At 41.8% G+C, this 27,937-nt stretch overlaps 1 protein-coding gene across 2 annotated transcripts in view; it reads right to left on the reverse strand.

The window, feature by feature from the left end:
- LOC125458911 (glycerophosphoinositol inositolphosphodiesterase GDPD2-like) overlaps positions 1 to 27,937 on the reverse strand; it is a 119,355-nt gene that overhangs the window by 83,437 nt on the left and 7,981 nt on the right. For both annotated transcript variants that reach the window (XM_048544745.2, XM_048544743.2), the window contains exon 2: positions 3,605 to 3,750. In XM_048544745.2, coding sequence (XP_048400702.1) covers positions 3,605 to 3,712 — 108 coding nt within the window. In that variant the 5' untranslated portion in view covers positions 3,713 to 3,750. The remainder of the gene's footprint in view (positions 1 to 3,604; positions 3,751 to 27,937) is intronic.

Below are 27,937 nucleotides of genomic sequence, written 5' to 3' on the forward strand. Positions count from 1 at the left end.
TGAGACCTCACAGCTTGCCTGTTTTAAGTTACAGCTGCAGCTCACTTTGTGAGGTTGTACCCCACCATTTCTGCTCTCCTCCACTCCCACTTCACGATGATGACCTGCTGTACATTTCACTTTTTGTTTTTAATCTTTGAATTGTTGTGCAGTACGTGCCTTGATTGTTTCTCCAATGCTGGTGGGAAAGTCATGGCCAAGTGGTTTCTCTGGTGTGCACTTTGACACTCTTTTTGATCTTGGTGTTGCAGTTGTGAAGTCTCCAGGGAAAGTCTTGTTCATAATTGCGGCAAGAATGACAAATTAGAGATGTGCTAAGTTAAGCAGTATGACAAAAAGTGCATCAGAGTAGGTGTACAGATTTCTAGCCTACATAAATATTTTGCATACTAATGCATAGAACATAAGAAACAAGGAGACAAGCTGGCAAGGTGAGAATCCAAGTCAGACAGTCAGTATCACTGAGATGACCACATTCATTAGAGCTAGTTTGGAATTGGTCCTTCAGAGGCAGAGGTTTTGGCTAGACTCTGGTAAGTGTTTAATGTCTTTTCTATTCATTAAAATAGTATACAAGTTAGTGGGAGAGTTAATAAAATATATGAAACGGAAATGTGCGTAAGTGAATAATATAATAAGAACAAACGTAAGATCGGGGAGATTTCAAACAAGGTGAGAAAGTAATAGAAATTTTCAAGTTTAGGAGATGAAAATCAGAAATGTGATGTCACTGGAAAAATGCCCCATGGACAGCAGGAGCTGAAAAGCTACACAACAGCGATGCTGGAGAGAAATGTAAGTTCATCAAGTGGGACTGGGAGCTGTGTGACACTGTTGGTAAGCAAGACTAGATGGGTATTTCTACTGTCCTGTCTTTGAAGTAAAAATTGCTTTTTTTAGTTCATACTGAGTACTCAAAGCATATGGATTAATGTAACATTTCTAGTAAATATTGAAAATTGTTTAAATTACTGGAAGTAAAAGGAAAGAGTAATTTAAAGTTAAATCATGGTGATAGTCCAGCAGAATGCTCCTCCTTTACGATGTGGAAAGTTGGGGATTTTTCTAGTATCCAGGATGATAGTGTGTGCAGGAAATATTTATAGCTGGGCTATTGGAAATCTATGCTTCTGGAGTCACTGTGGAGTATCTGCAAGGCTGAGATCTTCATGGACAGCATGTTCAATGAAGTAGTCTACCCACAGGCAGAAAAGAAATTGGTGAACACCAAATGGAATACAAGCACCATGCAGGTAGGAAGCCCTGGAACCTGGTCTCTGTATGTCTGCTTCCAGATATTGCTAGGAGAATGCAGTGAAAACCAATTCCATGGTACCAGGAGTGGTGCAGCTGCGCAGGATGGATGGGATTGGGTGGGGCTGGAAGAAAAGGAATGAGGCCACCAATTGGTGATTCTATTCTCAGGAGAATGGTTGGATATTTCTGTAGCAACAGGCATGACACCAGAATGTCATGTTGCTTCCCTGGTACCAGTGTTGTGAAGCCACTGAGCAGCTGCAGGACATTCTCAAGGAGAAAGGAGAAAAGCCATAATGGGGGGATGATGTATGAAGAAGGGATTTAGATTTTTGAGGCATTGGGATCAATTATGGGGAATATGAATCTGAACAAACTGGACGAGTTGTCTTTGAGCAGGATGTTACAAATATCTTTGCAGTGGTGTCTGCTAGTACAGTGGGGAAGGGTTTAGAGTGGCAAAGAGACAACATGGTGAGAAAAATGGAAATGATAGATAGAAAAGTGGAAAGCAGAAGTGGAATTCAAAGGAAACAAGAGCTAGCAGCAAAATTGTTACACAGATAAGTCTAAATGCACTTTGCATGAAAACACAGAATATGTGCAATAAAGTAGATGAACTGACAGCTCAGATTGTTGTAAGTGGGGACAACCTGAGTGTAATTACAGAGACATGGTCACAGGGAGACCAAGACTGGGAGCAAAGCTTTCAATGAATATTCAATCTTTAGGCAGGCAATATGGAAACAGGGGTACGGTCACAGTTATTATTAAAAGATGAAGCTGATACGCTCATGAAAAAAATTGCTGCAGGAAATTTGTATGGAATTAGTTTGGGTGGAGCTCAGAAGCATAACGGATGGAAAATATTCGTGGCAGTTGGTTATAGGCCTCCGAACAGTAATGGTGAGATAGGGGATATTAATGATGCCATATTAATGGTTCCATAGCAATCATGAGTGACTTTTAATATACATATAGACTGGGAAAACCACAATTGCAATGAAATTATGCTGGTTGAATTCCTGGAGTATGTACCAGGTGATTTTTTAGATGATCTGATGTCTCAGAACTTTTCCATTAGAGACAGGCATTGCTTGAGGGGTGATAGATATGAGCAAGTTCTCTCAACTACTACGGCCAACATACAGATTGAATACATGTTGGCTATATTTTACAGGATGCTCTGGTCATCTTTCCAACCAAAATATTCAACCCCAAAAGGTCTAACTGCGTCATCATCTTTTGGTGAATGTTAATTTAAAAAGTAGAGCCTGTGTTTGAGTCAGGTGTAGCTTAATTTGCAAACAAGTGCTGTATCACAAAGCTATAATCCCTCCCTAGAAAATGTTCTGTTAAGAAATCTGTGCCCAGTATTATAACATTTGTAAGAGGGAATATAAGGAATGGACTGATATTGGCAGGGGTTCTATTTTCAGAAAGACAAAAGGCGACAACCTAAAGCTACGATATAAATTGACCACAGGTTTCATGCTAGCAACACTCAAGTGATTGAAGATATTTATTGAAAGATTAGAGAGGTTGATATCAAAAGTAAAGCTATTTTGATGGGTGACTTTAATTTTCATAAAAATAATAAAAAGCAGAGTAGATCAAGTTAGACACAGGAAGAATGTGCAAACTCCACACAGACAGTTGCCTAAGGGTGGAATTGCACCTGCATCCCTGGTGCTGTGAGGTAGCAGTCCTAACCACTATGCCACCCTACTTTAATGAGGAGAGGATATATAAACTCACTGTATTTCTTGAATATACGTGGTTAAGTGAGGACTTGATTAAGACTTTAATATTTTGAAAACAATTTATAAATTAGTTGAAGAAATACATGTTCTGCCAAATGGAGCCTAGGAGGGAGAGACATAACCTTAGAATCTAAGTCAGGTCATTCTCGATACAAAAGGTGGTAGAAATGCAGGACGTCTTCCCACAAAAAGCAATAGATGCTACCTTGATTAATAATTTTAAATCAGAGATGGATTTTTGCTAGCCAAGGGTAGAAGAAGATATAGAGCAAAGATCTAGATTGACATTGAATGCAATTCAACAGTGATTTCATTGAATGGCAGTAGAAGTTGAATTGTGTCTTGCAGTAGCTCAACTAGAATGCAATACTAAATCAACAATAAAAACCTGGAAACCATTAGGAAAACTAAACAAGTAACTGTAGCAAGCCATGGAAATTTTTCAAGCACAATTTAGCTCTCTGAGGAAGAATGAGTCAATTTCCGTAAGACGATGAATACAAATAACACAAACTTACATAAAAGTCATAAAATGTTTCCCGTATATTAACAGTAATTATCCTTTGTGTAATTCAGGATTGTACCTTTTTGTTAAGTTGCGTTCGGTACTTTCTCCACTGGCAACCATAAATGCCAGTTACACAAGCTAAGCAAAGTTTCTTCGACTGAAGCATTGTCAACCTTTCCATCATCAAGCAGTCTCCCCAATTCTTGTCAGTAAATGCACAATCTAGGGTCAAATAAAGGACGGAAAAGTAAATATTAAGGCAAATCAGAAAAATAAATAATAAGGCAATTTCACCCCGTACCCTCACACATCAGTTGACAAAGTCTCAATTATATCTGTCTCATTTCCTAAATTCTCCTCTTATCTCTTCTCTTCACAGCCAGAACCATTTCAGGATTCCACTAGACATCGCCTGCCACTTATTAACCTTTGCTGGTTCTGCCACCTCATGATTGATGCTATCCCTTCCCCTCTCCTTTTGTCATTCTAAAAGGAAAACTCCTTTCACCATTTACCTAACAAACTTAATATAAGCTCAAGGAATAGCAGCTCATCTCTTAGATTGTTTTTAACCTTTCAGGCCAACATTGACTGCAACATTTCAGACTGTAATCTTGCTCACATTCTATTTTCATTTCTTTGTAAGTTTCAGTTTTACTGTAGCTTGTTTCGTGATTTTACTTTCAGATCTTCAACATGCTGTCAGTTCCACCTCTTTTAGATACATTCTTTAATTCCTTTAGTTTTCCCAATACCACTCCCTTTGGCCCTCTGCCCATTAATCTTATGTCGCTTAATATATCTGACTTACCAGGTAACCACAGACATTCACTTCAGTTCTATTTCCACCCTACTCCTAATCATTTGCATAAAACCAGTTGTATTCCTGGTTTCCCAGAGCATTTGAAAATGAATTTAAACTTCTTTCTCTCTCCAAAGATGCTGTCTGACCTGCTGAGTATTCCCAGCATTCACAGTATTTTGCTTTTGTCAAGCTTTCACAATTGGCGACAGTTGGTAATAACTAATAATTGAATTGTTACTTCACAGCAGACCGATACATCAATTCTGAACTTAGATCTATATCATGTTTCATGAATTCTGTAAAATGGTTGAAAATATGGGAAATTACATTCATCATTACTTCATGCTTTTACTAGTTGTTCATTTGCGAACAAGATACAGATCTAAAGTAACTAACCAAATTGATCTGGGTAGTGACTTCATTTAATATGTTTGGCATCTGTGCCTTTACAAAATAATGACTTCAGTCTCTGTTAGGGCTAATCTAATTCTGTGCACTTCCTATGGCAATAATGTCTATGCTTTAGCAATTTGTATCACTGAGCTGATGTGAAATTAGTCTGCTTTCCTGAATACATGACCTCCTTAAAGTACAGCCCATTTAAGAACTGCTGTCTCATATGGAATTGGCCCTCACCAATCAAGGGAACATACCAAACTCACTGGGCAAACTATGTTTCTGCCTGTATTCTAATCAGAATAGAGACAGGTTTATAATTCCACCTCATTTCACTAACGTCACATATGTTGCATGCAAAAATGTCTCCACCCTGAGGTGATATGCAATTCCAGTTATTCTAGAATTGCAGAATCAGAGCCTGACAATAATAAATTAGTACTCTGGGATGATTTCATGCACTTCTTGTGAATACTTGACCAGACATGCCATGCTTGCTGAATTCTGATTATGTAGCAAATGACAAGGAAACAGTCTCTTGTGTGAATCATAGTAGTCTTCAAGATTGCACAATTTTTTTGGGTGTGGGAAAATCCAATTATTAATATAAATTTTGTTTTAGAGTTCTGTTCCTCAAAAAAAATTGGCACCAATTTTGATGTACTCATTGGTTCAGTGGCCACTTCCTTAGAAAGCTAAAGCACATGACTTATTATAGAACCCAGTTTTGATCTTTGGCACGTGTTGATGTATCTAATATAAGCTATGGAGTTAGCAAGAAAATTTTATTTTACTTCAGCCATCTTCCATCAGGAAGGACCAGAGTCATCGGGAGTTCATTGTCGTCAGGTGCAGTTCACTGGAGCTGCCTAATGCTATGCCTTCATTGGAAATGCCAATATAGTATTGTTTCCAGTATGTTTCTTTCATTTTTTCTGTTTTATAGAGGTTACCATAAAGAGTCAGCTTTGATTACTTAGCACATTCAGTTCTGATTCAGAAAGCCATGACTTCAAGATCTGTTCCAGATGCTTGACCCTATAGTCTTATCTGATACTGCACTATGAAAAGTGCTGTACTGTCTTCCTTGCCGTTCTTCCAAAGAATGATTAATCTGAATTCTGTTTTCTCTCATGTGTATAAATGATCCTATAGTAATTATTGAAAAAGCAGAAAGTTGAATTTTCCCGATGTCCTGGTCAACGTCAAGAAAACAACTATAAAAACAGAAATTACTGGAAAAAGTAGTGTGTCTGGCAGCATCAGTAGAGAGAAAGCAGACTTAATGCTTTACGTTCAGTGACCATTCTTCATAACATATTTTGCTATTCCTGCTAAGTTTCTCCAGCAATTGTTGTTTTTGTGTCAGATTTCTAGCATCTGCAGTTCATACCTCAGTTTTTGTTTTGGTGTGCTTTTAAAGAAAATGTGAATTGGTTGCCAATCTCATTGGTGTTTGTGAGCACTTTCAGTGTGCAAATTACCAGCAGTGTTTTCTTGTGTTACAATTAACAGTATACTTCAAAGTTGCTTTATTACTGGTAAAATGGGTGGGAATATTATGAAAGTTAGTGGAATAATTTTCCTGGGATGTGGATGGAAGAATTTCAAAGTTGTGAACATTTTCCATAATACTGTCAGTCAATCTGTTTCCCCTCATCAGTGGATACACTGCATTCAGGCTGGAAAATTCTGGCTTAAACAAATCAGTATACAATGAGTCCTCTAAACATAGGAAAGACATTATTGCTTTAACAGGATGCAGGGTTAAAAAATATTATTTTAAGCTTCAGGAAGTACATTATGAGGAAAGATGGGAGTCAGTTTTCCTTGGAAAAAGTAATGGTTTGAAGAGACAATATTTGAAGCTTTTAAGATTAATGAAGATAATTAATAAATTGAATTTGACTTAGATAAATTGCATCATGGCATTGAAAGTGGTGTGTTCAAAGTGCAGTTTTTGCAACCTCTGAGTCAGACAATAAAATTTATAGGCCATTAATACGAAATTACTTCAGAAAATGAAAATAATCCAGGAGAAGAGGGAAATTTACATTTATATGTATTGGCCCTACCAACAGCACACTTGTCCTTTGTGGATTCTCAATATACTAAGATCCCAGGTGGGGAGAAATCATTTGGCTCTGATTTTTTTATTCGCTTGCCCCCTCATTTAGTTGCAACCAGGTTAATTTAGAAAGGTTCCCTTCTCCCAGAACAAAATAAACCTGTGTTTTAAATGTAACCAACTTGACCAAGCTGTCTTGAATTAAAAGAATTAGAATTAGAATGAGGTTCCATTGTCGCATGTACTCAAGTACCAAAGTGCAGGGGTGCAGTGAAAAGTGTACAGTGTCGCCACACATGGCACCATCTTTGGTATAAAGTACCCGGTTACAAAACTTAGGTACTAAAATAGATTAGGATTAAAAAGTAAATTTCTTACTTATTAAACATGAGAAGAATGAGTAATGTAATACACCTACTCATGGATCAGAAGTCAATCCAAAAAGATAAATGCTTGCAAAGAAGGACATACATGTCAGTCTCTGAATTGTTTGCAAAAGTCAGACAGTCGATCATTGCAGCAGTTATAGTCGAGGTTACTGATAACATTGACATGGATGGTTTTATGATGCTTAGTTTTGCAGTTTGATTGAGATTCTGATTCTTTTTGCCTGTAATTGAATTGTTCATGGTGAAACAGCATTCTTTTGTAGTCCTGTTTCCTTTTTAACTGGCTTTTAGCACTCAGAGTAACCAGGGGATAGTTATCCCTCCATCTTCAAAGCAGATTAATATTCAAACCCAGCATGGTGTACTCAATGGCATTCAATCCCACTAGTCCTCTCCAGCGCAGTTGAAACTGACATTTTAATCTAGTGTTTGTGCATCCTTCAAAGGAAAACTTAAAACGTCTGCTGTTTGAGACATAATCTGCTTTCAGAGGTCTTGCTTTTGAGTATGGAGTCATCAGATTCTTTTTACTTTTGTTGGCACAAGAGATCACAGTTCAGTTTGTTTGAAGTTCCCTTGATACCTTTAGTTATTACATCTTATTACTCCCTCATAGAGTCTTTTATACCTGCAATATTCCAGGGTTCTGACCCACAGCTGTATCACTTCTTCTGGGCAATTAAATAAAATCCAATCTTAATTCCACACAAAAGGGTGCACTTTTAGTAGAACTGATTCTCACGAAGTTCATGATGTTCCATTTGTTATGGAAATGGGGACCTGGGTTACTGCTTCTACCTTTGCAGCTCTGGGCAGTCTCCATCCTTAATGCTCAATGGTACCTGATCAGTCATTTGGGCCTTAGTGAACTGGCTTTTTATGAAGGGCCACTAGGTCAGGCGAATGTATTTTCTGGAAAAGGGCTTCTTTTACTCTAAAGACATTTCCCACGTATCACTGTATACTGGGAATCAGTCTTAGTACACACTGCAATTAGATAAACCTGGATATTTCTGTCTTTGAAAGGTGTCTGGGCCATTTTGGAGTCCAAATGACATGACTCAACAACTGTATAATTTCTGGAAATATGAAGGTGGAGACTTCATTTGCATGGGTAGTCAAAGAAACCTATCATTTACTCAAGTTTATTCATTGAGTAAATCTGTCTTGGAAATGTAGGCTATTTTGTGTGCTGCATCTATGCAATCTTCTATTTAGAATATCAGGTAGGAATTGGTCCTGGTCACTATTAACATTTCAATAGTTGATGGAGAGACTTGAAAAGCTGTATGGCACGAGTACAAAAAAAACTTAAGAGCTCGAGCTCCTGCTGCTGGGCAGGATGTAATTAATCTCATCGCAAACCTGGGCCAACTTTTCTGGACCTTGGCGAGTTGGAAGTTTCCTTATGGAGGTGCCTCTCCCATATCCACATTATAGAGAGCTAGGGTGGCACAACCTGGCTTGTCTTTGCACAAGCCCTTTAATGCAGTAAGAAGCCTTGCTCAAGTCTGCTCACTGTTCTGTCTCTGGGTGGCTGAATAAGGAACTTAAGTTTACTTGTATCTCGAAATTGGTTAGCTGTGTAGTAGTGTGTTCAGACTGAGTTTTGCCCGTATCACTCTCTAATTCATCTCCATTGCTAACCACTATAGTATAGTACAGTATTGTGTGTAAACTTGGAAGGTAAAGCAGAAGGAATATTGTTGAACAGAGATAAATGCATAAATGTGTAACCTTTTTATTGAAAAACTGATGTATGCGATAGCATTGAACAGTTGCTTTGTCACACATTTGGAAGCTGTAATCTGTCTTTGACTGGTACACTTTCCATGCACGGGTGAATAAATACTTAGATAAAGAAAGCCAGGTATCATTTGGTCTTGAAGTGATTAAAGGATTAGAAATTTTCTTTTTCACCACCTATGTAGGCTCACGTTCCAAAGATTTTATCAGGAAACATGTCCCTTCGGCTGTTTGCAACAATCAAAGTTCCGACTGCACTCAACCAATCTGTGCATTCAAAATTTGGACCACAACATCTAAAATCAGATTCCCATTGACAACATCTGTTGGATAATCCTAAGTGCATGAAAGAAGTTTCGTCAGGCTCTTAGTGTGGTACACTTTAATGTACTGGAAGCTACATTTAGGCTTAGTTCTTTGCAGACAGCAAAAAACATATACAGATACTGCTCTTGTTTTACCTCAACAAAACAGTTGACAGCCATTCACTCATTGGTCAGGGCAATGCCCTGAGAAATAAGATTAAACTGCTTTGATTGAAATTTAAACAGAGCCCAGCAGTTAACTGTCAATCAGCACTAATGTATGCAGTCTCCATGGCAGCTCCTCTGTCAGAATCTATTTTCTAACTAATCAACATTCTTCAGTCATGTAATACAAATGTTAGATTTCCCCTTGATTTGTAAATTTGAGCGTTGTCCTGATCAGTGTAAAATGAAAGGCATCAATAAAATGCTTTTTTCTGGCAATACTCAATTTGCACAGGCCCTCATTCACAGTTACAAGTTATCCTTGGGTAATGAAGAAAAGTATCATTGCTGAAGAAAATTGTGAATTCTAGTCTCTCCCACTTTTGTCTCTGCGCACACATTTCATCTATGATCACTAAGGTATTCAGAATTTGTAATGGCCGATTTGCAAGTTGGTAATTGCAGTCAGTTTAATTTCTGCTTTTTCTGGGATGTGTTCCTTCACTGGAGTGCATAGTTCAATCAGGTGCTCAATCAGAGGATTATTTTGATGGAATTTTCTGGGTTCATTTGGAGCTTTGGAAAAGGTGGCCAGGGCAAATTAATTGAGAAGGCGACAAAAAAAGAATAATTGGCTGACAGTGGTTTAGAATTTTACTATAAGTTCCTCAGAACATTCCAGTCATGTCAGCTTTGAATCTTCATGATCAGGAAGATGTGTTGCATTTGTTAGCATGTTATAAATACTATTGCCACAGCCAATCTAAGTTACTATTACTGACACAAACTTGTTAGCCAAAAATGTGAAATCTGTGTGTTCACAAATGCAACGATATATGGAGCATGTATCTAGTGGAGTAAAATGTCTTTTCAAGTCTAGTGAGTAAAAACATCCATTTCTGAAGAAGAGTCTAGTCCCAAAAATGTCAGCCTTCCTGGCCCTCTGATGCTGCTTGGCCTGCTGTGTTCATCCAGCTCTACACCTTGTTATCTCAGATTCTCCAGCACCTGCAGTTCCTATTATCTCTTCAGTATCTTAGTTCCTTTCTAAATATAACATTTCTTCTTGCAGATGCTCAGTGTTAGGGTAAAGCCCCTCCATGTTGATCAGCGCTTAAGAAGTCTTAGACTGTAAATGACTGTCTTCTTAATGTTAATTGCTGACAGAGTTGGGGGTGAAGCCTGGGCCAGCAAGCCTATCCAAGAGGGCAGCATGCTGTGTGATGCCAGCAAACCTGACTGGGGCAAGCATGCAGGGTTGAATTCAAAAAAGGAGTGAAATGCAATTGCATGTGTTCTTTCTCCAGTAGTGATGAATAGTCAGTGACCTGATGGCACGTGAGTTGCTGAATGCTATGATTTTTAATAGTTTAAGTATGAAGATTGATGAATGTATGTGAGGTGGTACCACTGTGCTGCTAGTGGTATTATGTCGGCAGCTACAGGGAAGTGAAATTGATTGCACAAGAGGTATCTGATAGAGATAGCTGACACCTAGCCTTCTATGTGACAGGCCTTTATAGTGGCAATTTTGCCAAGTTCACTCCCACTAATAGGACCAACAAAGGTTCAGTAGATAATGGTACATTCCCAGGAAACACACAATAGATCACTATCCTCTTGTAGAATTGCAGCCAGCTTCAAGGCACTTATAGGTGATGAAATTTGAAGCCACTTCCTGGCCTTGTTCAGTCAAGATGGCCCTTTGTTGCCATTCATAGGGAAATAAACTTCTGTTTGCTCCTGTGCAGCTACCTGGAGAATCTTGAGAGGCATTGCTAAAGTGTTACTGTGCTTTTTTACCTGGTTTCTAACATCTCTAGTCTTGGGTGGAGGTGATTAGCAGAAGTTGAGTGATGCTCCTGAGTTTCAGGGAATGAGATGTTTTCTGGGAGCCTTTTAAATATGAAGACTGCATATTGGTGCTTGGATGATGTTGCCAGGTTCAGAACTTCCTGCCTATATAATTCAGCATTTGCCTATGTATGAACATATAGAGCTGAGAAAAATACTATCATGTAGACAAACCTGGCTGGCCACTGAGCAGCAAAGAACAAAGAACAAATAAAATTACAGCTCAGGGACAGGCCCTTTGGCCAAGTCTGTGCCGATCCAGATCCTCTATCTAAATCTTTCACCTATTTTCCAAACATCTGTATCACTTTGCTCCCTGCCCATTCATGTATCTGTCTAGATACATCTTAAATGATGCTATTGTGCCTGCCTCTACCACCTCCGCTGGCAACGCGTTCCAGGCACCCACCACCCTCTGCGTAAAGAACTTTCCACGCATATCTCCCCTAAACTTTTCCCCTCTCACCTTGAAATCGTGACCCCCTAGTAATTGAGTCCCCCACTCTGGGAAAAGAAGCTTCTTGCTACCCACCCTGTCTATACCCCTCATGATTTTGTAGACATCAATCAGGTGCCCCCTCAATCTCCATCTTTCTAATGTAAATAATCTTAATCAACTCAACCTTTCTTCAAAGCAGTGACTCCCACTTCCAAGATAATAAAATGTGAGGCTGGATGAACACAGCAGGCCAAGCAGCATCTCAGGAGCACAAAAGCTGACGTTTCGGGCCTAGACCCTTCATCAGAGAGGGGGATGGGGAGAGGGAACTGGAATAAATAGGGAGAGAGGGGGAGGCGGACTGAAGATGGAGAGTAAAGAAGATAGGTGGAGAGAGTATAGGTGGGGAGGTAGGGAGGGGATAGGTCAGTCCAGGGAAGATGGACAGGTCAAGGAGGTGGGATGAGGTTAGTAGGTAGATGGGGGTGCGGCTTGGGGTGGGAGGAAGGGATGGGTGAGAGGAAGAACCGGTTAGGGAGGCAGAGACAGGTTGGACTGGTTTTGGAATGCAGTGGGTGGGGGGGAAGAGCTGGGCTGGTTGTGTGGTGCAGTGGGGGGAGGGGACGAACTGGGCTGGTTTAGGGATGCAGTGGGGGAAGGGGAGATTTTGAAACTGGTGAAGTCCACATTGATACCATTAGGCTGCAGGGTTCCCAGGCAGAATATGATTTGCTGTTCCTGCAACCTTCGGGTGGCATCATTGTGGCAGTGCAGGAGGCCCATGATGGACATGTCATCTAGAGAATGGGAGGGGGAGTGGAAATGGTTTGCCACTGGGAGGTGCAGTTGTTTGTTGCGAACTGAGCGGAGGTGTTCTGCAAAGCGGTCTCCAAGCCTCCGCTTGGTTTCCCCAATATAGAGCACCGGGTACATTGGATGCAGTATACCACATTGGCAGATGTGCAGGTGAACCTCTGCTTATTGTGGAATGTCATCTTGGGGCCTGGGATAGAGGTGAGGGAGGAGGTGTGGGGGCAAGTGTAGCATTTCCTGCGGTTGCAGGGGAAGGTGCCGGGTGTGGTGGGGTTGGAGGGCAGTGTGGAGCGAACAAGGGAGTCACGGAGAGAGTGGTCTCTCCGGAAAGCAGACAGGGGTGGGGATGGAAAAATGTCTTGGGTGGTGGGGTCGGATTGTAAATGGCGAAAGTGTTGGAGGATGATGCGTTGTATCCGGAGGTTGGTAGGGTGGTGTGTGAGGACGAGGGGGATCCTCTTTGGGCGGTTGTGGCGGGGGCGGGGTGTGAGGGATGTGTTGCGGGAAATACGGGAGACGCGGTCAAGGGCGTTCTCGATCACTGTGGGGGGAAAGTTGCGGTCCTTAAAGAACTTGGACATCTGGGATGTGCAGGAGTGGAATGTCTTATCGTGGGAGCAGATGCGGCGGAGGTGGAGGAATTGGGAATAGGGGATGGAATTTTTGCAGGAGGGTGGGTGGGAGGAGGTGTATTCTAGGTAGCTGTGGGAGTCGGTGGGCTTGAAATGGACATCAGTTACAAGCTGGTTGCCTGAGATGGAGACTGAGAGGTCCAGGAAGGTGAGGGATGTGCTGGAGATGGCCCAGGTGAACTGAAGGTTGGGGTGGAAGGTGTTGGTGAAGTGGATGAACTGTTCAAGCTCCTCTGGGGAGCAAGAGGCGGTGCCGATACAGTCATCAATGTACCGGAGGAAGAGGTGGGGTTTGGGGCCTGTGTAGGTGCGGAAGAGGGACTGTTCCACGTAGCCTACAAAGAGGCAGGCATAGCTGGGGCCCATGCGGGTGCCCACGGCCACCCCCTTAGTCTGTAGGAAGTGGGAGGAGTCAAAAGAGAAGTTGTTGAGGGTGAGGACGAGTTCAGCTAGGCGGATGAGAGTGTCGGTGGAGGGGGACTGGTCGGGCCTGCGGGACAGGAAGAAGCGGAGGGCCTTGAGGCCATCTGCATGCGGAATGCAGGTGTATAGGGACTGGACGTCCATGGTGAATATGAGGCGTTGGGGACCAGGGAATTGGAAGTCCTGGAGGAGGTGGAGGGCGTGGGTGGTGTCACGGACGTAGGTGGGGAGTCCCTGGAACAAAGGGGAGAAAATGGAGTCCAGATAGGTGGAGATGAGTTCGGTGGGGCAGGAGCAGGCTGAGATGATGGGTCGACCAGGGCAGGCAGGTTTGTGGATTTTGGGAAGGAGATCGAAACGGGCCGTGCGGGGTTGGGGAGCAATGAGGTTGGAGGCTGTGGGTGGGAGGTCCCCTGAGGTGATGAGGTCGTGAATGGTGTTGGAGATGATGGTTTGGTGCTCGGATGTGGGGTCATGATCGAGGGGGCGGTAGGAGGTGGCGTCGGAGAGCTGGCGTCTGGCCTCGGCGATGTAGAGGTCAGTGCGCCATACTACCACTGCGCCACCCTTGTCTGCGGGTTTGATGGTGAGGTTGGGGTTGGAGCGGAGGGAGCGGAGGGCTGCCCGTTCTGCGGGGGAGAGGTTGGAGTGGGTGAGAGCCCTGGACCTCTCAGTCTCCATCTCAGGCAACCAGCTTGTAACTGATGTCCATTTCAAGCCCACCGACTCCCACAGCTACCTAGAATACACCTCCTCCCACCCACCCTCCTGCAAAAATTCCATCCCCTATTCCCAAGTCCTCCGCCTCCGCCGCATCTGCTCCCACGATAAGACATTCCACTCCCGCACATCCCAGATGTGCAAGTTCTTTAAGGACCGCAACTTACACCCCACAGTGGTCGAGAACGCCCTTGACTGCGTCTCCCGTATTTCCCGCAACACATCCCTCACACCCCGCCCCCGCCACAACCGCCCAAAGAGGATCCCCCTCGTTCTCACACACCACCCTACCAACCTCCGGATACAACGCATCATCCTCCGACACTTTCGCCATTTACAATCCGACCCCACCACCCAAGACATTTTTCCATCCCCACCCCTGTCTGCTTTCCGGAGAGACCACTCTCTCCGTGACTCCTTTGTTCGCTCCACACTGCCCTCCAACCCCACCACACCCAGCATCTTCCCCTGCAACTGCAGGAAATGCTACACTTGCCCCCACACCTCCTCCCTCACCCCTATCCCAGGCCCCAAGATGACATTCCACAATAAGCAGAGGTTCACCTGCACATCTGCCAATGTGGTATACTGCATCCAATGTACCCGGTGCTCTATATTGGGGAAACCAAGCGGAGGCTTGGAGACCGCTTTGCAGAACACCTCCGCTCAGTTCGCAACAAACAACTGCACTTCCCAGTCGCAAACCATTTCCACTCCCCCTCCCATTCTCTAGATGACATGTCCATCATGGGCCTCCTGCACTGCCACAATGATGCCACCCGAAGGTTGCAGGAACAGCAAATCATATTCTGCCTGGGAACCCTGCAGCCTAATGGTATCAATGTGGACTTCACCAGTTTCAAAATCTCCCCTTCCCCCACTGCATCCCTAAACCAGCCCAGTTCGTCCCCCCCACCCACTGCATCCCACAACCAGCCCAGCTCTTCCCCCCCACCCACTGCATCGCAAAACCAATCCAACCTGTCTCTGCCTCCCTAACCGGTTCTTCCTCTCACCCATCCCTTCCTCCCACCCCAAGCCGCACCCCCATCTACCTACTAACCTCATCCCACCTCCTTGACCTGTCCATCTTCCCTGGACTGACCTATTCCCTCCCTTCCTCCCCACCTATACTCTCTCCACCTACCTTCTGTTCTCTCCATCTTCAGTCCGCCTCCCCCTCTCTCCCTATTTATTCCAGTTCCCTCTCCCCATCCCCCTCTCTGATGAAGGGTCTAGGCCCGAAACGTCAGCTTTTGTGCTCCTGAGATGCTGCTTGGCCTGCTGTGTTCATCCAGCCTCACATTTTATTATCTTGGAATTCTCCAGCATCTGCAGTTCCCATTATCTCTGATACTATTTTAGCCTCCCACTTCCACACTAGCCTCAAAAAACAAAGAAGGCTGTGACTTGCTTGATTCTAATGAATGCTTCTTCTTGTTCTGTGGAGCAACAGCCTTGTATATCCTTAGCAGTGAAATCGTGAAGAGGTTCAAACTCTTGCAGCAAATCAATGAAGAGCTCTTCTGGAGGTTTCACAAATCCAACAAATTGTTGCACCACTTACATGTCTGTTAGAACATTTGCTTTCCCAATGCTGGACATGCTTTGTTTCCTTTGCGTGGTACCACCCTCAAGATTTATACCCTATACTCTGGCCTTGAACCTTCTGCTGGCATTTCTGTGACTATATTTTAGTACAGTTCAAATTGTGTTTTAAATACCTTCAAAATGTATTCAGTCTTTGTTCTTCAGAGAGATCTAAGCTGCCAAGCTGTTTGTAACATTATTTCTCCAGAACTGTTAGAGTTACTGCTCTTTTGTTCATATTTCTTATTCAATTTTGCAACAATGTCACTTTTTTTTAGTGCTGATGCTGGAAAATAACTTCTAATTCTGTTCCACAACACCTTCCATTGCCACAACATCAAGGACTGGAAAGTTCACAGCCATCCTGACGAATTCAAAACTGTAGACAGCTGTTCTAAAATCTTCCTTTGCTGTCATGACAGCTAACTCCAATAGCTCTGAAAATCTGCACAATTTCAGCTGGACACATCTGAAACTATGTTTCCTATTATGTGTTTGAATGTCTACAAAATAAGTCTCAGTAGAGGCCACATAACTTTGGCAATTCACAAGTGTACAATGTGTTACTGCATTTCTTCAAACAGGTTTCAACAGCAGGAAATTTCTCCACCATCAAAACTGCATTGGGTAACTATTCTGACATGTCTCCCTGCTATTTTTGTCAATTTCCCCTTGTTATTGCTTACCACCCTGGAGCTGAGAAAAATCTTACCCTTGTGACTCCGTATCAACTGCATATTTCAATAGTTTCCACTTCGTGGCATCTGACCTAATTACGTCCCCAACCATTTCTTGTGAATTGCAGCTTGTCATCCCCATTTGTTACAAATAACTAAATCAATTAGATCAGATGGGATGCGTTTGCGATTTCAAAAGTGTCAATCGCAGGCTTGCAAATTTCATCTGGCATTTCTAAGTAGTTATAACTATTGCAGCTGAGAATGTAGTTAAGTACACATGAATATTGTGAATGTACCCCATTTTTAGTTTTGAGATTCCAGGCTTCAAAAGTGCAAGCTAATTTTTCATGAAGGTCCAGAAAGCGATATGTTTTGACTCAAGAAAAGCATGGATGTCAAGGTGGCTTGATTGAGGGGTTCAAATTTAAATGCTGTATCAAAATAGATTGATTTTTTTTGAATGAGTTAGAGCGAACATGTGAACATGCACCTAAACTACACAAGAATGAATGCAAAGATCTGTGCTTGTTAAAAGTCTGAAACAAAACCAGAAATTGCTGGAGAAAGTGAAGTTCTGAAAAGCTGAGCACTAAATGATAATTATGCTTTCTCTCCATAGACGCTACCAGGCCTGTTGAGTTTTTACAGCAACCTGTTTTTGTTTCCACACAAGAATAGTACTTGTTTGAACGCCAGCTGATTTTTAATTATCAACCTTTGAAAGAATTTGTTAATTTAATCAGTGAGTGTGAAGTTACTTTAAAAGTTCAAAGTAGGGCTATGCAAATGTCTGGTGTGCCAACAAGGTTGGTTCAATGCTGGTTGATTTATCCCTGTCATTTTTCTTTGAAAAGAGATTTTTGATTGTCTTGGTCTAGAAGGTCAATTTTCTACAATTCTTCTCACCAAAATGGCTTAACGATTTTTAATTCCCTGTCACAGGAGATTAAATTCCTTCTTCTATTTGGGAAACAAAACTAATGGAGCTGAAAATATAGACCAGCTGGTCTTTTTCCATTTGTCTTTTTCATCTGTTATGTGTCTGTAAGACAATGTGGGCTGCCACTCTCTGATGTTTTGTCACATTTACCATAATGAGGGACTTTTACAATTTTTGCATTATTGGTGACTTATTTTAAGATCTGAAGACTAACCATTACTGATGACAGTATTAGTAGTTCAGCATTTATGCAGCTATATAGCATTTCTCTTCTGCAATTTTAACAGTTTGATGACAGCATTTTGGCAAAGTTTGCAAATAAAGCTGAACAAATACAATCTTACATGTAAAAGAATTCCCTGTGAATGACGTTTGGTATATTTTCCTATAGATTTGCTGCTGTACCGTTCATTAGAAAACATCTGGATAATGAGGAGTCCTAAGGGTAGATATGATTATGGTCAGAGCCTTAAGCATGTTCTTTTAAGTTTACACACAGGATGGGTTTTGTTGGCAAGGCAGTGGACCTGCAGGAGGCAGAATACTATCAGCAACCTCACTTTGGCTGCCTGGGGGAAACTCTCCCACATTATCTTGGCACTCAGGCAAATAATTCTTGAGCAACAGGTCCCCAGGCCCCTGAAAAAAGAGGAAATTGCCTGTCAAGAATAGATGGGCAATTGAAAGGCTAAAAACTTTTCAGTCTTTGCTGACATTGCTGAGACTGTAACTTTTAAAATGAGAAGTTGCCCTCACGTTGGATATCATGCAGGCCTCTGTGGAAGGAGGGAGGTGGGCTGTTGGTGAAGGCAAAGGCCTGATTCCATGAGGATAATCCTTTTCACTGGGGCATCCTTTGTGTGCCACGAAGCATATGGTCATGACAGACCCACCTCCCACAAACCTGGATGAATATTGCAAGGCATTGTGGGGCCTCAGACTGATAAATGTCAATGGCAACAGGAAGGTGTGAAGATGATGACAGACCCACTGTTCATGTTCTCTTTCCATTTTATGGCCACCCCCAATCTCCTAAATACTCTAGATGCCCTACAATTCTCTGGTCCAAACAATTTGGCTGCAAAATTTGCAATCCTTTGTTCATTTCCTGAGTGTCAAACGTTTTACCCTATGTCTCGGGATTGTTCCCTGGAGTCTTGATATTTCTAAATGTTCCTTAACTGAAATGATCTTGTATTTCATGAGAGCAAGGACACCTCAGAAGCACAAAAATTGGTAGTGAACCTGTGTAAAATTTGAGAATGGTGACAGTAAGTTTAAAAGAACCGACAAGAACGTTGATATTACTATTGATCCATGGAATTGACCAGCTGTGTTCCAAAGGGATCAGTGCTGGGTCCACTTTTGTTTGTCATTTATATAAATGATTTAGATGACAATATAGAAAGCCTAGTTCCTACATTTGCAGATGACACCAAGATTGCTGGTATAGTGAACAGCTAAAATATCTAAGATCATAAATAGATCTCGTTCAGTTGAGTCAATGGGTTGACGAGTGGCAGGATGCAGTTTAGTTTGGGTAAAAGCAAGGTATTGCATTTTGCTAAAACAAACAAAAGAACAACCTATACATTTACAAGTAGCCTTGGCTAGTTTTGTAGAACAGAGAAGCCTAGAGGTTCAGATATACAATTCTTTGAAGTTTGGATCAGAGACAGGGCAGTTAACAAAGTGTTTAGCATGCTTGCCTTCATTGCTCAGACCTTTGTGTATAGAAGTTGTGAACATCATGTTGTTGATGTAGTTTAGGTCATTTAGTGAGGCCTCTTCAGGAATACCAATTTTGGTTGCTGTTATAGAAAGGATATTATTCTGCTGGAGGGGTTTCAGAAAGGGATTTACCAGGATCTTGCCATGAATGGAAGGTTTGAGTTATGGTGTGAGACTGGATAGGGTGGGACTTACTTCACTGAAGCATAGAAGGTTGACGGGTAACCTTACAGTAGCTTATAAAATTATGAGGGATATAGATAAGGTGACTGATAGGTATCCTTGCCCACAAGTGAGGTATTTCAAGATTGGGGCTTATTTTAAAGGAGAGAGGAGAAAGATTTCAAAAAGATATGAAGGGCATTTTTTTTTAAAACACAGTGTGGCTGTCGCATAGCATGTCAACTCTTGAAAGGTTTTAGTATCGGATGTCTCAGGAAAGATCAGGCTCCTAATAAACCAAAGAAACTGTGTGTCCATGCATTGTCAAGAGAATTACCCATTGCTTTTTCTCTTCCCCAATATCATTTTCCTGAAAAAAAGTAGCACATTCTTTCCACATACCAGGTTTTAGACAGCATAATTGAACAGGTCCAAGCTTCCTAAATAGCAGCACGAGGTCAGAAATGCTTACCCCAACTCACAAGACATCTGTTAAGAGCAAATCTCTTCAGGGACATTTTTTTTCACATCATCACTGAAATAACTCCATAGAGATTGTAAATAAGTCAGCCTTATTTACACATGCATAGGATATGAAACTGGCTCATTCATTCAAAGCCAGCTGTTGGAGTGAGCAGATCCCCACACTCCTGTTTATAACTGCCAGCCAGGACTCCCTGATTTGGAGAAGGTTAACAGCCATAATCAGGGAAGTTTAACAGCCATAATCAGGGAACTGATATTTTGTGAGGCCCAACTGACTGACCTTGTTCCAATCACTATAGCGGTGAGAATCAGTTGGCCGTGCTGAAAGCAATCCATTTCATGACAGGACTTGAGTGTGGGCTAGGTGAAAGACATGGAAAGCTATAGAAATATATTCAGGTCCTTCAATTATTGAAGTTGATGTTGAATCCTGAAGGCTGCAGTGTCCTCAAGTGGAAGACAAGATGCCGCTGAGACTTGCAGGAACACTGTTGCAGTCCTGAGATAGAAATGTCAGCCAGGCAACACCATGGTATGTTGAAATGGCAGCATAGAAATTATATGATTGCACTAAATAGTTCAAGGAGATTTACCAGGTTGCCACCTGTGCTGGAGGATCTGAGGCCTAGGAATGGATTGAAAAGGCTGGGATGAACAAAAACCAAATTCCTGGAGAAACTCAGCAGATCTGGTGCATCTGTGGGACAAAAACAGATTTAACGCTTCAAGTCCAATGACTCTTCTTCATAACTAGAAGCAGCTACGAAAAGGCGGTATTTATTCTGATGATGAAGATGGAGAGTACAGGAAGGAGTGAACAGATGGTGGAAATGGGGGTTTGTGGGGTTAGGTAATAGACTTATGTCTGGCCACCCATTTTTACCTACACACAGTCTCCATTATCATCTATCTGTCTTCTCTTCCCTGGCTTACTGTAAATGTCCATTTGTCTATCAACCTTTTTTTTCTCTCACAACCTGGGCTCCCTCCCCACCTATCCACTTATTTCTCAAGCCTCAACCCCTGTCATCAGAATAAATATAATCATTCCCAGTTGTTTTCAGCTCTAATGCAGGGTCACTGGACTCAAAACATTAGCTCAATTTTGTCTCCGCAGATGTTGCCAGACTCACTGAATTTCTCCAGCAACATTTTTTTTGTTTATTTCAGATCTCCAGCATCTGCAGTTCTTTGTTTTATGTTGTTAAAGAGCCTGGGGCATTTTTGTAGAAGTAATATCGTTGAGAGGGGACCTGATTGAGGTGAATACAGTTATAAAGGGCATAGATAGGGTAGATTTGCATTCGTAGAGGGGCGAGTAACAAGGGGTCTTGGAATTAAGGTAAGAGATGGAAGGCTAAGAGGAGAGTTGAGGAGAAAATATTTTTCACCCAGAAGGTGGTGGGAGTCAGCAACTCACTGTGCGAAAGATGGTTGAGTCAGAAACTGAAGTAAAAATTAAGCAGTATTTAGATATTTACTTGCATTACCATAGCGTCCAGGATCAGCTGGAAAATAAGATTAGTGTCATCCGGGTTTTGTTAACTAGCATTGGACAAGATGGGCCATATGACCTCTCCCTGGGTTGTAAATGTCTATGAAATCAGACTCACTGTTTAATTATGTCAACAGAATTTTTAACTTGCCATGTTGCAGCCATCTGCAGTACACTCATTCTATAGAAATGTCTAATTTTGTGCACGCCTGTTGAAAATGAGAAAAAGACGGATGTATGTAGAAAGAGAGCACATTTTTTTGTGTGGTACAGAAAGTCCTGAGGCATACTTGATACAAACTTCGACAATTATTTCTCAATGTCTCTCATGAATCACTTATGTTAGCTCTTGGGATAAATTGAAATTATGCAGGATCAAGTTCAGGCAGATTACCAAGCTCCTATAGTCAATCACTGTGTTGTTAGTAGTTCATATATATATTCAAGATTTAAGATCTGCCACTGTCCTGAGGCTCGTAACTCATCTGTACTTGTACAGATCATTTGCATATCTTTTGTTTTCATCTGCTGAGGAACATTCAAGTCAATTTCTTATTTGTGTTTCAAATTGCCAGCATATCACTTCTCCTTTTTATCAAGCCTGACAAGTAACATCGAATAACAAAATACTGAATTGCTATTGGCCAACTTGATATGTGATTCCAGAGCCTAAATCAGTGTCCTGAGTTAGGGAGAAAAAGATCAGACTTTTCTGATCTTCAACGCAATTATTCCTGTGTGTGTGTGTGTGTGTGTGTGTGTGTGTGTGTGTGTGTGTGTGTGTGTGTGTGACATTAGAATAAGGGAGGGAGAAAAGTGGTAGAACAAAAAAAAATTAATTGCTTTCCATAGATTACACAGCATAGAAGGAGGCCACTTGGCCCACTGTCCTGCTCTGGTTGTTTGTTAGAACAGTAGAGTTAATCCAAATGGTTTGTTTGCTCTAAAGAGCCCAGTAAGATTTTCTCTTCATCTATCTATCTCATGCACTTTTGAAAGATACTAATGAATCTGCTTCAGTAGCTATCATATTCCAACAGTTTAATGCATGAAAATCTGGTAAGCTAGTTGAGGTAGGGTCTAACATGCTAAATTCTTTCAAAACCACAACTTTCAGCCAATATCCAAGATCAGTCCATCATAATCTCACCTGGAGAATGATAAACACTACTGTATATGAATGGCCATCCAGGACACTGGTATGCAAAACATCATTAAAAAAGCTGAGCTTCATATCTGCTGGGTTACCCATGACTGGAAACGTTTCCAGTTCTCTAAATTTACTTTCTTTCATGTGTTATTCACTCTCAAGATATCCTCAAAGTGAAAATTTTCATTCTAGTACTCCATTTCAACATGTCCATCTGGCATCAGATCTCATCTGTCTGCATAACCAGTTTAATTTGACAATAAAACTTCTTGATTGAAGCAAAAACAGAGAATGCTAGAGAAACACAGAAGGCCTGACAATACCTGTGGAGAGAGAAACAAGGTTAACATTTTGAGTCCAATATGACCCTTCATCCGAGCTGAAAAGTTGTGTTTTTTTATGCAGAGGAGGAAATAGGAACAAGTGGAACCAATGGTGAGCGTGCCTCCTGCTTGGGAGTGTTATTGGTGGTAAAGGAGAGATAGTAATGCAAAGTGTGTGGAAATGAATTGGGTGTAGTAACAGAAATGGAGTGAATGTGAGATATCAGAGAGAACATGCTGGCACTTATACTGCAGAGTGAAAAAAGGCCATTGACATTGTTCCCAAATTGCTGGGCATTCCTCCTGTTGGCTGAGACTGTTTCAGCCCTGGTGGCACCCTCAGTCCAGGCTGGCAAGATCTGATGCCATGGCCTCTGTCGCTGGTCCTGGGGAAGTTGAAGTTCCACCTGTGCACCACTTCATTTTGTAGGAGTTCTATGTACCTACATGCAAAGCTCCAGTTGATGTGTCCGGAGGAACGTCAGGAACCTTGTAGCTCAGTTCCACACTGATAGTGCTTGTCAGGTGCACAATGGACTTTTAGAGATGGTGCAACACAAGGGAAGCTGGTGAATTCTAGGATATCTGCAGAGTGGTGAGTTGTTTAGGGAATGGCGCGGAATAAGTTGGGGCCAGAACCAGACATGACTGATGCTAATGGGCCAGAGTTGCTAGTTAATTAAATGTATTTGATAAGATAATTAAGAAAACCTCACTTAGTTTTGTGGTGGAAGTTCCTCCTAAAAAAACTCAATGCAACTTTGACTTAAGCAACAATACATGAGATTTGACCATAAATATTTAAAAGCCCTTGCAACCTGATTTCTAGCGTTAATTTTTTTCATATCTATCATACATTGCTCAAATGCTATAGAAACTCCTGGCAGGTAAACAATGACATGTATAACTGAAAGCTGCCTGCTAACTTCTCTCTATGATACCAATAGAACATTTTTGGTTATATTAAAACCTGAATGCAGCTTACTTTCAGCAAGATGAATGTACCTGAGAAATACTACACCCCTCCTGCATCATTTAACCCATAACAAAACATTTGTTCTCCCTGACTTTCCTGTTATATCATCTGCTACTTTAGGTGGTTGCAAAATATTTCCCTTTGAAAATTTTCACAGTTTATTTTGACTGTCTTACGTATCTAGCTGTATGTTACTAAATGTGCTATGAAGATCTTCAAGATTACTTTCCCTACAGTAGGGGTCATCTAGTTTCTCTTCAAAACCCGAGCCTCTAGGATGGCTTTAACCTTTTATGTACCATTAAGGAGCACATTTTCAGAGCATCCGGATGAAAAGGCTGGGTTTCCCCAATTTGATACTGTAGTGTATACACAAAATACTTTCCAAGTCCCCAACTCATAGGTTTTCATTTCATATTTTGTAGCTCCTAAAACTTGATGATCATAAGTACTTCTATGTCTCATAGTATTACCAGCCTGTTTCATGATTCTTATTCTTGAAAAATATTCTACTCACCCTCTTATGTCATGATGGATAATTACCATGTGATTTCTCCCTTATATGATCAGAATTCAATTTGCAAATACACAATCTTTTCCTAGGCCATACTGATTTCCAAGTCCACTTTCAGAAATGCATCAGGATTTATGGCCTTGCACTTCTTTATCTCATTTTGCCAATCCATGGGTTTTACTGTGTCCTTCATTTTGTACAATTAGCCAATGTTTTAACTGGAGCCAGTAAGGACAGCAGATGTTGGAAGCTAGAATCAACTAATGCAAAGCTGAAAAAGCACAGCAGATCAGACATCATCTGAGGAGCAGGAAAGCCAATGATTTGGGCCAAAAGCCTTTGTCAGGATTGGAAAGGGGGAGGGGAGCTTTCTCAGCTCCACATTTATTGACTGTTCTGTTCTAAGGAAGGGTCACCGGACCCGAAACGTTAACTCTGTTTTCTCCACCACAGATGCTGCCAAACCTGCTGAGTATTTGCAACAACTTTGTTTTTGTTCCTGATTTACAGCGCCCACAGTTTTTTTGGGTTTTAATGACTCTAATGTCCAGCATCTACAGTCCTTACTGTCTCCAAGTCACTGAAATCCATACTGCGAAGTGCCTTCTAAGGATGCACATCTTGAAGAACTTTACCTCCTCCCTCCAAAGAGAGCTCAGCGATTCTGTCTCTCATCGCAACCCCCCAGAAATCTCTGCTGCCTTGAAGTTCTTCAATGTTTTAATGGGATGGCTTTCCCTGTTCTCCTTGTGATTGTGGTTTTCCTCCATTCACTAGCCCTTCTGACAAGCATGTCACTTTGGTGCCAACTTTTGGTTGTTGACTTCAATTGATGAGGCCTGACCAAAATGACCCAGGAGCTCCAGAATTCTCAAGATCATGATTGGTGCTCAGGACCCCATCAGGAGCACACGCCTTATGGAGCAGCAGGCTTCCCTCACCAATGGCCAGGATTAACTAGGAGCAGCCGCCCACCCAGGAAATGTGGGCAATATGCTGGAATTCAGGTGGACTGCACCCCTCCCCAGCAAACTACTGGCAAACATCTAAGCCATTGGAAACAAGGTGGGTGAACTTAAAGCTAGACTCACGTTCCAAGGGGAATTGAGAGATTGCTGTCTGCTCAGTTTTACAAAGACATGGCTCACTCCTGCTACATCTGACTGTGCCTTACAACTTAAAGGTTTCTCAGCCAATGAAGTACCATGTGGTATCCTTAGGCAAGTCAAGGATGGATGTGAGCTGCTTCCTAATCGTACCATCTGGCGTTTTGACATGGTTACCCTGGCAAGTTACAGCTTCTCAGCCCTGGAATACCTTACAGTAAGGTGCCATCCCTACTACCTGCCACGTGACTTCATCTCTGCTATCCTGACTTCTGTCTACATCCCATCACATACAGAAGTAAAGAGTGCACTTGAGGTACTATACAATGCTGCAAGCAGTCTTGAGACGGAAAACCCCAAAGTTAATCTGATTTAATCCCCAACCGGAAACCACAGATGAACTGGTAAATCCACAGTCTACTGAAGTCCATGGCCGAGGTGTTCAAGTTGGACAACCTTGACCCATACAACAAATCCAGGTAAAACCTTCATAAGACTATCAGAGACACCAAGAGGCAATACCAAACTAAGCATGAGTCACAGACCAACCACATAGACACCTGTCATTTGTGGCAAGACTTACACAACATAACCAGCTACAAAACAAAGTCAGCTAGAATTGCAGGAAATAGCACATGCCAACCAGATGAGCTTAAAGCATTCTACACTCACTTTGAACAGAAGGTCGGTGAAATGATGTAGCAGTATTCGTGGACATCTTTAAGCTTTCCTCACTGTTGTTTGAAGTCTCCACCTGCTTCAAGAAGACTACCATCAGCCAGGTGGCAAAGCGAAATTGTGCAGCATGCCTCAATGATTGCCGCCAGTGGTTCTGACCTCCACATCTATAAAGTGCTTTGAGAAGTTAGTTATGGCTCACATCAACTTCAGCCTACCAAATTGCCTTGATCCTCTCAATTCGCCTGCCTATGCAACAGGTCCACAGCAGATGTTATTTCCCTGGCCCTACACACATCCCCTGGAACATCTGGAAACAAGAATACCTACATCATCCTCCTACTTATTGACTACAATTCCATCTTCAACACCATAATTCCAAACAAATGCATGTCTAAGTTCTGAGACCTAGGTCTCAGCTCCACCCTATTTATCTGCATCCTCAAATTCTTGACCCATAGACCGCAGTCATTAAGAAGAGACTATAATGGTTCCTCCATGAAAATCTTTAATGCAAGTGCCCCACAAAGCTGCGTGCTCATCTCTCTGCTATGCTCCTTACACTCTCACGACTGTGTGGCCAAATTCTTCCACAACTCCATTTTCAAGTGTGCTGATGACACTAACCTTATAGGTTGAATCAAAGCAACAACAAAAAAGGATACAGGAAAGAAATTGAGTGCTCAGTGGCATGATGTAAAGACAACAATCTCTCCATTAACATCAGCAAAATGAAGGAGCTGGCCATTGACTTCAGGAAGTGGAGTGGAGGGCATGCCCCGACGACATCAATGGTGCTGAGGAGGAGGTAGTCAAAAACATCAAGTTTCTGGGAGTGATGATCGCCAACAATAAATCCTGGTCCACCCATGATGATTTGGTCAAGAAAGCACAACATCTCTACTCATTCAGAAGGCTAAGAAAATCCAGCATGTCTACAAGGACTCTTACCATTCTTTATAGATGGACAATAGAAAGCATCCTATCTGGATACACCATAGCATGGAATGGCAACTACTCTTCCCAAGACTGCAAGAAACTACAGAGAGTGGTGAACGCGCCTAGTCCATCACGTAAAACAGCCTTCCATCCATTGGTACCATCTATACATCCCTCTACCTTGGGAAAGCAATCAACATAATCAGACTCTTCCAACCCGATTATACCCTCTTCCACCCTTTTCCAATGGGCAGAGGTATTAAAGTATGAATACATGTTCAAACAAATTCAAGAACATCTTCCTCCCCACTGTTATCAAACTTTCGAACAGACTTCTCAAATGTTAATTTTGATCTATTTCTCTGCACCTTCTCTGCAGCTGTAATACTGTAATCTTCACTCTGTTCTGCTATCTTACTGCACTATGTATTGTTTCATCTGCCTGTATAGCGTGCAATAAACACTTCTTTTCTCTGTATCTCACTACACATGACAACAATAAAGCAAGCTCAATCAAAAAAATGCTGGGGAAAATAGCCTTGTCCTGCATCTTTGTATCATTGTGTCCATATTCAGTTAGCCCTTAATTTTGCTCCAATCTGTTCTTCATTACCATACATCGTAGGTGTATGTGAAGTGCATGACTTGTTCTGATTTTTTAACTGTGTGATCAGTGTCAATTAAACTTGATCAATGCATCCCAAATATTGATTGCCACACTGTAACATGACTGTTTTTTTCACCACTTCTCATAACTTTACTAGAACTTCCCACTCTTCTGTCCTTCTCTTTACTAATACGTGTCCCATAGATTAAAATTTATTTCTGATGTCCTTATATGATGCCATAAGACTTACTGAATTTTCTCTGAAATTTTACCCTTA

Source organism: Stegostoma tigrinum, chromosome 15, assembly GCF_030684315.1.
Source record: "Stegostoma tigrinum isolate sSteTig4 chromosome 15, sSteTig4.hap1, whole genome shotgun sequence".
Lineage (NCBI taxonomy): Eukaryota > Metazoa > Chordata > Chondrichthyes > Orectolobiformes > Stegostomatidae > Stegostoma > Stegostoma tigrinum.